Here is a 12,711-nt window from a genome sequence, read left to right as displayed (position 1 = left end):
GGGGAGAAACAGTAATTCACTCAATGAGAATGGTTAATTAATTAAACATGACTCAATTTGTAATATTTAAGGGTTTTAAACTTTGCTCACCTCCAGATTCCCTCTGGCCTTCTTCAATACTCCGTGTGTTACTGACACTGAAAGCAACAGGATGGTATTTAGTGACAGGCCTTAAGCACAAGAGGTCACCCGGCGTTTCCCAACTCGTGTTCCCATTATGCAACTGGCTCAAAACCGACAGCACAGAGGGGAGCTGCCTTGTTTTTCTCTTAGAATTAATATGATTATTAATTATACTGAATACTCTGTATTTTGCCTGCAACTCTGTTTATTAGGGATAGGTCTAAATAAATGAAGCATTGATATGACCGCAAATTCAACCTCACGCACCATCTATCATGGGTTGTAACCCTATTTGTTGCGTCCTGCCTCCTACCCTTGCCGAGCAGATCCTCAGTATCACCAGGATGTGTGTAAAAGGGCAACTCCTGACCACCTGATTCACATGAGGTCATGTGTTAAGGGGAAAGACACCGGGTTCCATTTCAGAAATTCCTTACCCAACAAGTACAACAAAAACACTAGACTTCAAATATCAAGCCTATTCTGCTTGCGTAATAGATGTCAACATACAATAAAGGGCTGAGTTAATGAGTGTGTTTGAGATGCGGTGATTCCTAGACCTACACTGGTCGATGATGACCTTCTCCATGCCCTCCTTCAGCTGGTTGGTGGTGCGCAGACGCTTCACCGCCCCGCTCAGCAGGCGCTCCTGCTGGCTCAGCCTGCTCCTCAGCCGGGACACCTCGCTCCGCAGCAGCTCCTCCTGCACCGCCGGGAAGGGAGGCTCCCGTTACACTCAGGCTCATCTCCCACACGTTAGTGGGCGGCTTTTAGAACGGAGGCATTTGTAGAATAATCTCCTAGACACCTGGCGGCTGAGGGCTGTGCGCGCGTCAATGTATTTGTCCAAAGAAGTAGGGGGAGTGGCAGCATTAAACGGAAGTCACTGCCTAAAGTGAGGCGCGAGCGCCGTGAGGGGACACTCACCTGCTGGTTGGAGCCGTGGTCCCCGGCTGTGTGGCCCCCAGTGGGCAGAGAGACCCTCCAGACCAGGTGCAGCAACCTGCTGGCCTCCTCTAGGACCTGCTGCATGGTGCCCACGCTGCTGGAAAGACTCTGCACAGACACAAATCCTTTAGCTCTCAAACACACTTTTAAAGCTCCTGCATTCACGCCCCAAAACATGCACCATGCAGCCCCCCCCCGGGGGAGGGAGGGGGCTGCATGGTGCATGTTTTGCATGTTGGTGGCATGTTTTGAGCTCCTACCCGGAGGTGGGGGCGCCCCTCCTGCAGCTGGGCGTCCATGTGCTGTGTGAGGCGCCGGCCCTCAGAGATCTGCTTGCGCAGGGCGTGGTGGTCCTGGATCAGCCCCAGGACGTGGGGCCCGTGGCGGCTGGCCCACAGCCGGTGGCCCGGCACCAGGCGGGACGGGGGGCCCGGGGCCCCGCTCTCGGAGCTGCTGCTGCAGCTGCTCAGCTGCTGGGAGCTGTTCTCCTCCCGCCTCCTCGTCTCTGCACACAGGCAGACCCCCCCCCCCTGTCAGCTCAAGACCCCCTGGACACTCAAAGCGGTGACGACCACGGGGCGTGGTCCGGACTGAGCCGTGAGGAGACGTACTCATGTCGCAGTACTCCTCCGTTGGGGGACCAAGACGTCTAAAAGGGGGCCAACAAGTTCGAGCTACACACGCCGTCCGTTGATTGGTCGACAGAATAGTCACTTCTGTTTGCCGTCCTTCTCGGACGTCCTACATTGTTGCTCTTTGTTTAGTGTGTCGCGTTCTTCTTTTTCCTTGGGTTTATTAGCAGGCTGCACTGTGTCGGGCTGCTATGAGGTCACAATGCTAACGTAGCTGCTGCGGCTATCGCCATCCGGCTTAAACCCTGCCCTACCAAGGGTACTGTCGGCGGTGGACACGCGAGCTGTAACTGAGCTGGGCCAAACCGCACCTTCAATCCTGGGCCAAGGCGTGCTGGGCCGAGGCGCACTCGCCGGTGGAAACACGACAAGAGAGCTGCTGCAGTTCACCCTGTCTTCCGCTTGGTCGTGAACGAGTTACCAATAAAGAGACCAAACACCGTCAGCATCCGAGGTTCATGGACTGACTTGATATCGGTGAGTTGACTCACAAATAATCTCCTTTTGTTAATTATATTTGAAATCCACTCCAATTTAAATTAAATGAGATTATCAAATGGAATGACACATTATCATTCATACCAAATGTACCTAATAAACAAAAACTAGTTTTATTGACTCATTCAGTGTGGGTTGAATGTGAAACGATTTTGGAATTGTAAACAGGCACTTACTTAGTACAATCGTTAATGAGTATACTTTTTAAAAATCTAATTAAAATAAGATTACGTTAACGCGTTATAAACGGCTAACTTTAAACAGCCCTAGTATACATAGATACATACTATACTAATATTGAATGTGCAGTTCCTCACCTCGGAGAACAGGGCTGTGAGAGGCGCGGTGAGCAGGGTCCCGGTTCTCCTGTCCAGGGGATCGCCCTCCCTCATCTAGAGCAGGAAGTAAACACCGGAGCGTCAGCAGGACTCGACACCGTCGCCCTCGACACCGTCGCCCTCGACACAGTCGCCCTCACTGAGCCGAGGGCCTCTGGTCTAAGGTGGGCTGGGTGTCCCGCCCCCTGACCACTAGGAGACCACCAGCACAGCTCAGGAGGTAGAACGGTTTGACTGGTCACCGGACGGTTGCTGGTTCGATCCCCGGCTCCTCCTATCCGAGTGTGGAGGTGTCCCTGAGCGAGACACCTCCCCCTGACTGCTCCTGAGGAGCTGGCTGTGGCCCTGCGTGGTTGACTCCGCCGTCAGTTTGTGAATGTGGGATTGAATGGTAAGTCTCTTTGGATGAAGGCGTGGGCAGAATGCCCTGAATGTAGTGAGTGACCTGAGGCGGGCAGCAGGTAGTGAGTGACCTGAGGCGGGCAGCAGGTAGGTGATGTAGTGAGTGACCTGAGGGGGGCAGCAGGTAGGTGATGTAGTGAGTGACCTGAGGCGGGCAGCAGGTAGGTGATGTAGTGAGTGACCTGAGGGGGGCAGCAGGTAGGTGATGTAGTGAGTGACCTGAGGCGGGCAGCAGGTAGGTGAGTGTAGTACCTGAGGCGGGCAGCAGGTAGGTGAGTGTAGTACCTGAGGCGGGCAGCAGGTAGTTGATGTTGATGGTGTCGGCGTGGCGGCCCCTCAGCAGCTGCTCCTCCAGCCTCTGCCGCAGCGCCGTGTTGGTCTGGATGCTCGTCTCCAGCTGCAGCCGCAGGCGGCGGACCTCCACCAGCAGCTCCGACAGGTCCAGGGGCCCGGGGGGCCGCGGGGAGCCCTCGCCCTCTGTGGGGGGGCCGTGGAGGTTTAAAGGGGCACACTGACATGGACTGAGGACGCAATGGTGGAATGGATCACTGAGATAGTGTAATGGATACCTGCAGAGCTTTACCCCCGCAGAATGCAGTTATATATACGTATAACTCACTGCCAGGGTCATTTCCCTAGACTGTTGTCATTCAAGGGCCCAATAAAATAAAAACATGACAGAAATACTAATACAACCAGTGTTGTATTAGTAGTTGGGCCAAAAATATGGCCCAATCTGGCAACACTGAATACAACAGACAGTTTAAGATGTTGCACGGTGCATTACTACTAACAAGGAACATGTTAGGTTATCCATTGGGTTGTTTATAGCATCAGGACCTTGTGGGCCGATCCCATGAGAGTGCAGCTGCAGTACCTGTTGCACTGGGGGCGTCCGCCTTGATGCGCTCACAGACCTGCAGCTCCACGCGCAGCGATTGCAGCAGATGCTGGGAGTCCGACAGCTGCTGCCTCTGGAGGTTCACGTCGCTCTGCAGCCTGCGGCGGCACAGGTTAGCACACTCAGAGGTTACCACACCACCTCAGTACACTCAGAGGTTACCACACCACCTCAGTACACAGAGGTTACCACACTCAGAGGTTACCACAGGTTACACCACCTCAGTACTCAGAGGTTACCACACCACCTCCAGTACCTTCAGTATACTCTACAACAGCACGTGGGTTAGTGAGGAGGGTACGCTTTATGTCTCACTACTCGTTTCCCAGGTCCCATATACACGTCGCACCTCTTCATCAGAGGACTATATCTCCACAACATAGAACATGTCTTCCTCGTGCCAATAGAGCAGCCCTTTACACGGGGCCCATCAACCACTTCATTCTGCAGCCTCATCTCATGAGGTGAAGACAACATGTGAAGGAAGATTGTGAAGGACTTCAGAGTTGGAGGCACGGTGGAGGTTGTGCACTGGTGAAGCCACAGAGATGGACTTCTAAAACCGCCTCTTGGATACACCTTAGTGGTGTTCCATGCAGGAAAACGTGGAGTAAAAAAAGTTCAAACATAATACCTAATTTAAAAAGGTTTGAATTTAAATAAAAAATGAACACTGGCTACCAGTCATTCAAGTGAGACGACGTATCCGAATAAACCGGCAGTGGAAATGTTGCAAGGTGTTCAGCGGGTCAATCGCCGGTGCAGAATCCCCAGAATATCGATCACTGTTCCCGCTACACACGAGCCAATGCAGGAAAGGATTCAAATGTTTCCAAATGGAGCCCAGAGGCTTGTTTGATGTTTTATGCGATCAAACACAACTTTGATGACCAAACAACAAAAGGTAAGGCATCATTAGTGTTTGGAACTAGAAAAGGGGACGTTTGTTCAGCATAAATAGAACATAAATAGGAGATGCCTTCAAGTTTAGCAGGTGCGTTCTCAGAAAGAAGAAGGAGATCGAGGTGGGAGCAGATACTCCAGTCACCTTCTCTCCAAGCTTATGATCAAGTATTACAACAACCCCTCGGCTATGGTGTTCAACAAGGAAAGCTCAAGCCCAGCATGTAGAGATGCCCAGAAAACAACCTTGATATGGGGGATTAACCAGCCTCGGGTGTATCATGTGTCCTCCTCTCTCAGCTAGTGTGAATAAGGGCCAGGGGCCACCCGTGTGAGGGCCTCTAGTCCTCATGACCTCTAGGCCCCCTCACCGTGGGCCCTCATCCATTGCTCCCTGGATGAGTGCTGAGGTGATCCTGGCTCATGTTTCGGAGTGGTTGTAATAGTTCAGCATAATGGGACAGTAATAAGTCTTTACAATGGTCACTGGCTGCTTCGGTTTCACGTTGCACACACAGAAGGAGCTAATGACCACATATCCATGGCTCTGAGAGTGCCAGTGTATCAATAGCATGTGTGTGTGTGCGGTACTGTCCACACATAGGTTAATCTAGGTACCGGGAACATTTGGTCTGTCCCTAAATGCTACACTAGCTGAATTATTCACTAGTCCATTGTGTGGAGTATGTGAACAATGCTCCACACTTTATGTCTAAAGTGATGTTTAAAAGCTATGTCCAGGAGGCAGGACAACGACAAATCACTTTGTCTCTGATCAACCTCCATTATTCTTTTATGGTTTCTCTCTCAGGTTAAGAAGGGTTCCATTTCCACAGGAACTATTTCGTCATGCAGCCTTTTGCTGTGCAATGGCAACGTCACATCATACAGATTGTCATTGTTTGAAGCTCACATAGCTGTTCTTCAAAATTCATCTCAACAGTGTCCTATTACCTTTTAGTTTCCTGTTCCCACGCCGTAGAACGTCAGACCACCTTTGGTTTACTGCCTCAAGGATTCTGTTGGTATGTGGTCACTCACGACCCAGAGACGTGGCCACAGGACGTACTGACCAACGCAGGAGACGTGTGGCCGCTACCATCATGGGTGAACTATAATACAGCCCTACCCACTCAGCCACAGGGGGAGACAGTACCTGTGGTCTGAAGGTTAATACAGCCCTACCTCCTCAGGGAGACAGTACCTGTGGTCTGAAGGTTAATACAGCCCTACCCCCTCAGGGAGACAGTACCTGTGGAGCTCGTCCCTGCTGTGCTGCAGGGCGTCGCTCAGCGTCTGGTTCTCCTGGGCGCTGGGCGTCAGCCGGGCCCTCTCCTGCCTCAGGGCCTCCAGCTCCGCCCGGCTCTGCTCCAGCCGGGCCGTGCGGCGGGCCAGGGTCTCCCGCAGCGCCTCGTTCTCCTTCTGCTTGTCTGCCGGGGGGAAGAGGGGGTACGGAGTGGTTGCGTGTGAAAGGAAACCCAGAATTTATCTGTGGAGATCTGCATACTATTCTATGTCAAAAGGCCCATGTTAAAATAGGAAACCTTTGACGTTAGAACGCATTATCTGTGATACGGCTTATATCAAGCCCTTATTTGTAGATACATTACAGATAGTTTTGTATATAGTGTATGTATGCTTATATCTTAACATAAAGGTAAAAGCCTCTCGCATTGTAAAGGTCCTTGTGGTTCAACACAACTCAACACCAGGTGCTGCTGTAGTGTGTGTAGTGTGTAGTGTAGTGTTACCTCTGGAGCCCTGGGCCAGCTGCTCCTTCAGGCTGCGGTTCTGCTCCCAGAGGAAGCGCACCTCGCTGGCCATCTGGCCCTGCTCCTCGCTGCCTTGGATGAAGATGTTGGTCGCTGCTCAACACAAATCAGCACCACAGGCCAGCGTCACAAGTAGGGTTTAGACCAGGGGGCAATGAACTCTGTTTCGGTACTCTGTTTTTATAATGCTTCTTCATTATAAGAGAAGAATATTAATAGAAACCAGGACTGCCAGTCAGATAGGTATTGAAAGCGCGACCCAAGGTACCGTGCTGGTCAAGCCATTCACGGGGTGCCTCATTTCGCCTAGAAGAGATCTGAAGAAGAGATGCCGCAAATAATAGCACACAGGGAACCAGCACTTCTGGCTAAAAACTGAAACCTTATTACTAGAGCTGTCAAGCGATTAAAATATTTAATCGTGATTAATCGCATTAATGTCATAGTTAACTCGCGATTAATCGCAAATTATTTTTCTATGCTAAGTATCCCTTGATTTTTTTGTCCCATAATTCTTCTCATTTTAATTCTCTTATCAACATGGTGAAGTGCATCGGCTTGCCTTGTGCAAATGATTTTTTATTGATAACAACATTGGCATATACTGATCAAAACAGGACGATACAAAAAAAGAGCCTATAGTGCAATTACGACTGCTTTGAACAAATTTCATTTGAACATAGCATTTTTTTTTTTTGGAAATAAAATAATTGCGTTAATCGTGCAATACATTTTTTAACGCCGTTAAAATTGGTTTGCGTTAACGCCGTTAATAACGCGTTTAACTGACAGCTCTACTTATTGACATTCCACCGCTGAGATAGTCGCTCTAATGATGCCTTCACCCCACAATAGGAATACCTAATAAGAATCCCTACAATAACAGTAAGTATCCACAGATACGCTGAATACATTAAACAAAAGCGACCATCTTGTCTGATCTAGGTCTTGGTGATATTTGCACTGCCATTGGCCACCTGTTTGTTCCACTATACATGTTAATGAGTGACCCTGAGGGATCAGCACAGCAGCAGGATTGAATATCAAAGAGGGAGTACCTGGGTCCCTCTCCACCTCAGCCAGCCTCCTCTCCAGCTGCTCTCGGAGGCGCTCGTTGGTCTGGATGCTCTCCTCCAGCCGCCGCCGCAGGGCCCGGATCTCCTGCAGGTGTTCGGCCAGCAGGTCTGAGAACAGAGGCACACACACCAGTCAGAACACACACACACACACACACACACGAGTCAGAACACAGACACACACAAGAGTCAGAACACAGAGACACACACGAGTCAGAACACAGAGACATACATTAGCATGCAGGTCAGTGTAACAGACAGAAATTACACATTTTAAATGATTGTCTCGGAATGTTATTCCCTATGTAAAGCACTCTGAATGGCCTTTGAATTTGTTAAGTTTGCATTATAATTAAACGTCGCCTTGAATTGCCTTAACGGTGTAATCTATTGCAGGAATGACTAAGATTGTGCCTGAAATCCTTTAAATAAAACATTGAAGGTCCGATCCAAGCGAACAGGACAGTAGTAGAGAAGAGGACCTGTGGTCATGGCCCCAGCCCGCGGCCCTCCGTCCTGACGCGCGGCTGCCCGTGCCTCAGGCCGTGCCTCAGCCTCTCTTCCATCCGAGTCGGCCTGAGGTGGTGACACGGGCCCGTCCGGGGAGTCCCGGGGCTCTGGGTGGCGGGGGCCCTGCTGGGCCTGGACGGAGCGCTGGAGCTCCAGCTCGCTGCGCAGCGTTGCGTTGAGCTCCTGGCTGCCCCTCAGCTGCTCCTGCAGCCCGCCGTTCTCCCTCCACAGCCGGGCTCCCTGTGTCCTGCTGCTACGGTGACGGTCCCCGGGGCTCTGGTCCCCGGGGCTCCGGTCCACGCCTCCCCCGGCTTTGGCGCCGCCCCCGTCTGTGTGGCCTTGACACACACAGGTAACACAGCTGAATGCCAATAGTCACTAGCAGGCTTCTAAATAACAGTCTCCATTTCTATTGGGACTTCAAAGGGCCTTTCAGCAATTGCTTCCGTCGTTTTGGCGATGGAACTCTTAAAAAAAAAAAGTGGTTGGCCTTAGTGTAAAACACTCAAATGCATTACGGGAAAGAGGCCCTAAACATATTCGAACATAAGTGTGATAACCTTAAGCAGCTCCTCATTCTTCCCCTCAGGTGGATAGGTGGCCCTTAATAATGCAGCTCCAACAGGCCTGGAACAGGACACCCTGCGCCCTCTGCCTCTCTGCTAGACGCCTGGGTGCCGCCGAACAGAGGGGGCGGGGCCTACAGGGACACCACTAGCTGCTACTAGATCGGCTCTGATTCAAGAAGTCTCCGTGCCTTCTTGACCTCATGATAATGGCCCGGGAAATAGTGTGGGGGGGAACATGCATTTTTCATAAGGAAACATACAGAGCTAATTGCAGGGACTGAATATAACGATAGATGTGGAGGTGGCCTTGTCATGTCAATCTCCAGGGGTACTAAATACTAGGATTGAATTTAGAAAATGAAAGAGATGATTTTAGTGAACACTTTTATCTAAAGTAAATGTGAATATGCATATATATTTCTAGGATCAGCAAGGCAGGCTGGGGACATTAGGTGTGGAACCTAGAGCTCTTTGGGCTCAGAGTCAAACATCATAACCACTAGAGGGAACCACTAAATCATCCACAACCCCATAATAAGATAGAGGTCTGCATCGATGCAGTGACAGAACAGAATTGATAGTTTGGAAATCGAATAAGGCCTACATGATGGAAAAACATATTGGTTTGTTAAGGCTATTGTTTAGGTCAGGTTACTTTGTAATTGGCGGCCCATACTGTAGAAACATTAACCAAACGATGGCTCTATAGAGAGGAGGGTTGCTGCCGACCCTACTGGGATAGAATACAACACACAGGACTCCAACCAAGATCAAGTCTTTAGTTCACCACTAAACACAAGACTCCCACCAAGATCAAGTCTTTAGTTCACCACTAAACACAGACTCCCACCAAGATCAAGTCTTTAATTCACCACTTAACACAGACTCCCACCAAAATCAAGTCTTTAGTTCACCACTAAACACAGACTCCCACCAAGATCAAGTCTTTAGTTCACCACTAAACACAGACTCCCACCAAGATCAAGTCTTTAGTTCACCACTAAACACAGACTCCCACCAAGATCAAGTCTTTAATTCACCACTTAACACAGACTCCCACCAAGATCAAGTCTTTAGTTCACCACTAAACACAGACTCCCACCAAGATCAAGTCTTTAGTTCACCACTAAACACAGACTCCCACCAAGATCAAGTCTTTAGTTCAGCGCCTCAGCTTTCATATTTGTTGACTATCTTTCTTATCTGAAAAAGAAGACGACTTTCAAGTGCTATTGAGATGTGCGATCATTTGAATACACCGCCGCAGTATCGCTATGTCGCTTCACATTTCACTTTCAGTTTCAATGTATAATGACAATGTCAACATCTATACACACATGTGGCCACTCATACCGTGAGGCGCCAGGGCTCCGCTGTGGGTTGAGGGGCTGCGGGCGGTGGGACTCTGTGCGGTGGGGCTACCGCGTCCCGACCCCGACACCACGTAGGACGGGCTCCGCTCCGAGGAGCTGGAGCAGCAGGAGGAGGCCCCGCTGGGACCCCTCAGCTGGCTCTGGAGGCTCTGCACCTGCTGGTTCTTCTCCTGCAGCTCCCTGGACAACCTGGGCCCATCAACCACACACTTTATGGATGTGGGGCTTTGGGGGCAAAGCTCTGAGCTACAAAAGTTACGGCAGAAGGGAAACAGCTCAACAAGAACAACACAGGGAAACAAAGGTTCAAATAAATGATACATGCGATTAAGGCAGATATACATTTGTCAGATAGATTTCAAACAAAAGGTCACTTCTTCTACTTGATTAGAAGAGAGTCGCACTAAAGGGTAGTTTGGTTTGAGATTGAAGCTCTCAGGTCCTCTGCTCCAGAGTAGAGGACCAGATGCAGAGTCTTCAATTCGAATGGTTTTGCCTTTAAGGAAAAGCACTCCTTTTAAAGATAAAGAAAAAGATCACTGCAAACAGCATGCTGTCCCACTTGGACCTGAGCCTGTGACTCACAGGTCCAGCTGCTCTCTGGTGGACTGGGCCAGATTGAAGTTCTGCTGGACCAGAGAGTGGATGTGCTGCTGCAGCAGCTCTCTCTCGCCCTCTAGCTGCCACCGTAGGTACTCTATTTCCTGCTGAATGCTAGCAGGACCGTCCTGAGGAGAACTACTGTACTGCAGCTCCTGCTGCCACTCTTCAGGGCTGCCCAGTAAGAATACCATTATAGATACGAGATGTGTTAAAAGATGGAGCTGATATGTCAACTAAAACTACCACTCCATGGAATGTCCGCGAACAATGCCTTACATTGCAAAAACAATATGCCGCATATCAATTGTAAAAGGAAATCAGCAAAGACAACAAACGCTGGTCAAGCTGTTTGTTATTGTTATTACCAAAAAAATGGCGGTTAGTCACACACATTCATGTCATAACCTCCCTAAATAACATTGCATGAATAAACATGTGCTATAGCTGCGGTATATAAATGCTTTGGATAAGCTAAAAGCCCTAAAGGTAAATGTATAACATTGAGAATGATGATTTGACAATAAAGAATTATTTTCAAAAGACTCCAAGGCATCGCTGGAGACAACAAAGACCATAGCCATGTCAGTCCCACCTGACATGATTCTCATGGGGGAGAATGACCCACATGAGGGCATCGGAAGTAGGTCAGAGCAAAACACTGTCCAAAACACAATATACCCTGGGGTAGTAACGCAATGGGCTACTGCTTGGGCGGGGGTGCCTAGGTTATAAAATGGGGCAAATGACAGACACTAAAACAGCTCAAACTGCCCCGACCAAGTCTACCCACAGAACGATAGGAACCAGTTAGGGTAGTCAGCATCACCCTTAAAATGATTAACCCATGACTGGGAATATTGGTGGTGAAATTCAGAGGCAATGGTAAAACGCTACAAACAATGAAGTAAAAACGAATTAATCATAATCATAACAATTTATGAAACTCAAAGACTTTACAGTGAAGGGGGGACCTTCCTAACCACAACCAATGTGTAGCACCCACAGGGGTGAGTAGAATAACATTGTAAATACAGGTTATATACCGTTGGGCCAGCTCCAGAGCATCCTTATTGTCCTGTTGGCCGTCTCCTGTTAAACACATAAGAATGTACAATAAATAACCTGACTAGAATAAAACATTGAAAATGTTAAATCAGAGTCTAACTAAAATAACATGATAGCATTGGGAAACATGCTTTAGATTGAATGTTGAAAAGTCGAACTCCGCCCCTGTGTTAAGGAAGTTAAGGATTTGGGTTTGTTCAGTCCCCAGGTTAGTGGTGGACATTGCATATGTCCAGATGTAAATCCACCATGATCTTTTGTTCAGGTGTTCCAAGATTGGGCTGTTGGTCATCAATTGACATCCATTATATCCCAAACAAGTGGTTAGCAGCTCCCAGAGCTGTATCTTTATTTTGACCAGCTCCGGTGGGCTTGGAAACTTCTCCAACAGAGCCCAGAAGGAAGTTTAAATTCTGTGTTTACACGCCACTTCGCATCCTCACAAACTGAGGGCCAGAGACTTTGATGGTATTGGCATGTGAACGCAGGGTGAGAATGTAAGCGGAATGAAACATAGCCCTTTGTCCCCAATGAGCCTGTCCATTGGTGGCTCAACAATCATGGCTGATTGACATCTCTACATAGATAATGTCAACAATTAACAACCGGCAAAATCCTTTAAGCATACTATACATTTATCAATATAAAGAACACACCTCTGTCAAGCCACCCCTCCAGTCTCTCCAGAATGCCCATACTCTTGTCCAGCTGCCCTCGGAGGATATCTCCCCGGAACAGATCCACGTCGCTGGCCTGCAGCAGCTCCTGGAAGGCCCGGCTCAGCTCCTCCAGCTGCCTGCGGTGGGACAGCCCCAGGCCACGGCGCTCCTTGATCTGCTGCCTGAGCGCGGACAGCTCCCTGGCCTGAGACTGCACCAGGGAGTCCAGCCTGACGGGGTCGGTATGGGAGAAGGCACGGTGATGTTCACATTGAGAGGGTTTGTTAGAGGGCAATGGTAGGACAAACAGTTGAAACACAAATCTTGTGTACAAGACAT

The 12,711-nt window shown here is 49.4% G+C and overlaps 1 protein-coding gene across 7 annotated transcripts in view; it reads right to left on the bottom strand.

Annotated features, from left to right (window-relative positions):
- The window catches only part of LOC130372470 (CDK5 regulatory subunit-associated protein 2-like), a 43,275-nt gene that overhangs the window by 2,905 nt on the left and 27,659 nt on the right, over positions 1-12,711 (bottom strand). For all 7 annotated transcript variants that reach the window (XM_056578482.1, XM_056578483.1, XM_056578485.1 and 4 more), the window contains 14 exons: positions 12,370-12,602; positions 11,692-11,737; positions 10,026-10,234; positions 8,076-8,441; positions 7,576-7,701; positions 6,497-6,610; positions 5,998-6,175; positions 3,819-3,940; positions 3,227-3,418; positions 2,519-2,593; positions 1,332-1,576; positions 1,051-1,179; positions 688-826; positions 91-137 (listed from right to left, as the gene is read on the bottom strand). In XM_056578482.1, the coding sequence (XP_056434457.1) occupies positions 91-137; positions 688-826; positions 1,051-1,179; positions 1,332-1,576; positions 2,519-2,593; positions 3,227-3,418; positions 3,819-3,940; positions 5,998-6,175; positions 6,497-6,610; positions 7,576-7,701; positions 8,076-8,441; positions 10,026-10,234; positions 11,692-11,737; positions 12,370-12,602 (2,221 nt within the window). The remainder of the gene's footprint in view (positions 1-90; positions 138-687; positions 827-1,050; positions 1,180-1,331; positions 1,577-2,518; positions 2,594-3,226; positions 3,419-3,818; positions 3,941-5,997; positions 6,176-6,496; positions 6,611-7,575; positions 7,702-8,075; positions 8,442-10,025; positions 10,235-11,691; positions 11,738-12,369; positions 12,603-12,711) is intronic.

This window comes from Gadus chalcogrammus, chromosome 19 (assembly GCF_026213295.1).
Source record: "Gadus chalcogrammus isolate NIFS_2021 chromosome 19, NIFS_Gcha_1.0, whole genome shotgun sequence".
NCBI lineage: Eukaryota > Metazoa > Chordata > Actinopteri > Gadiformes > Gadidae > Gadus > Gadus chalcogrammus.
The sequence above is the reverse complement of the archived record's forward strand: the minus strand, read 5'-3'. Positions and strand labels throughout refer to the sequence as shown.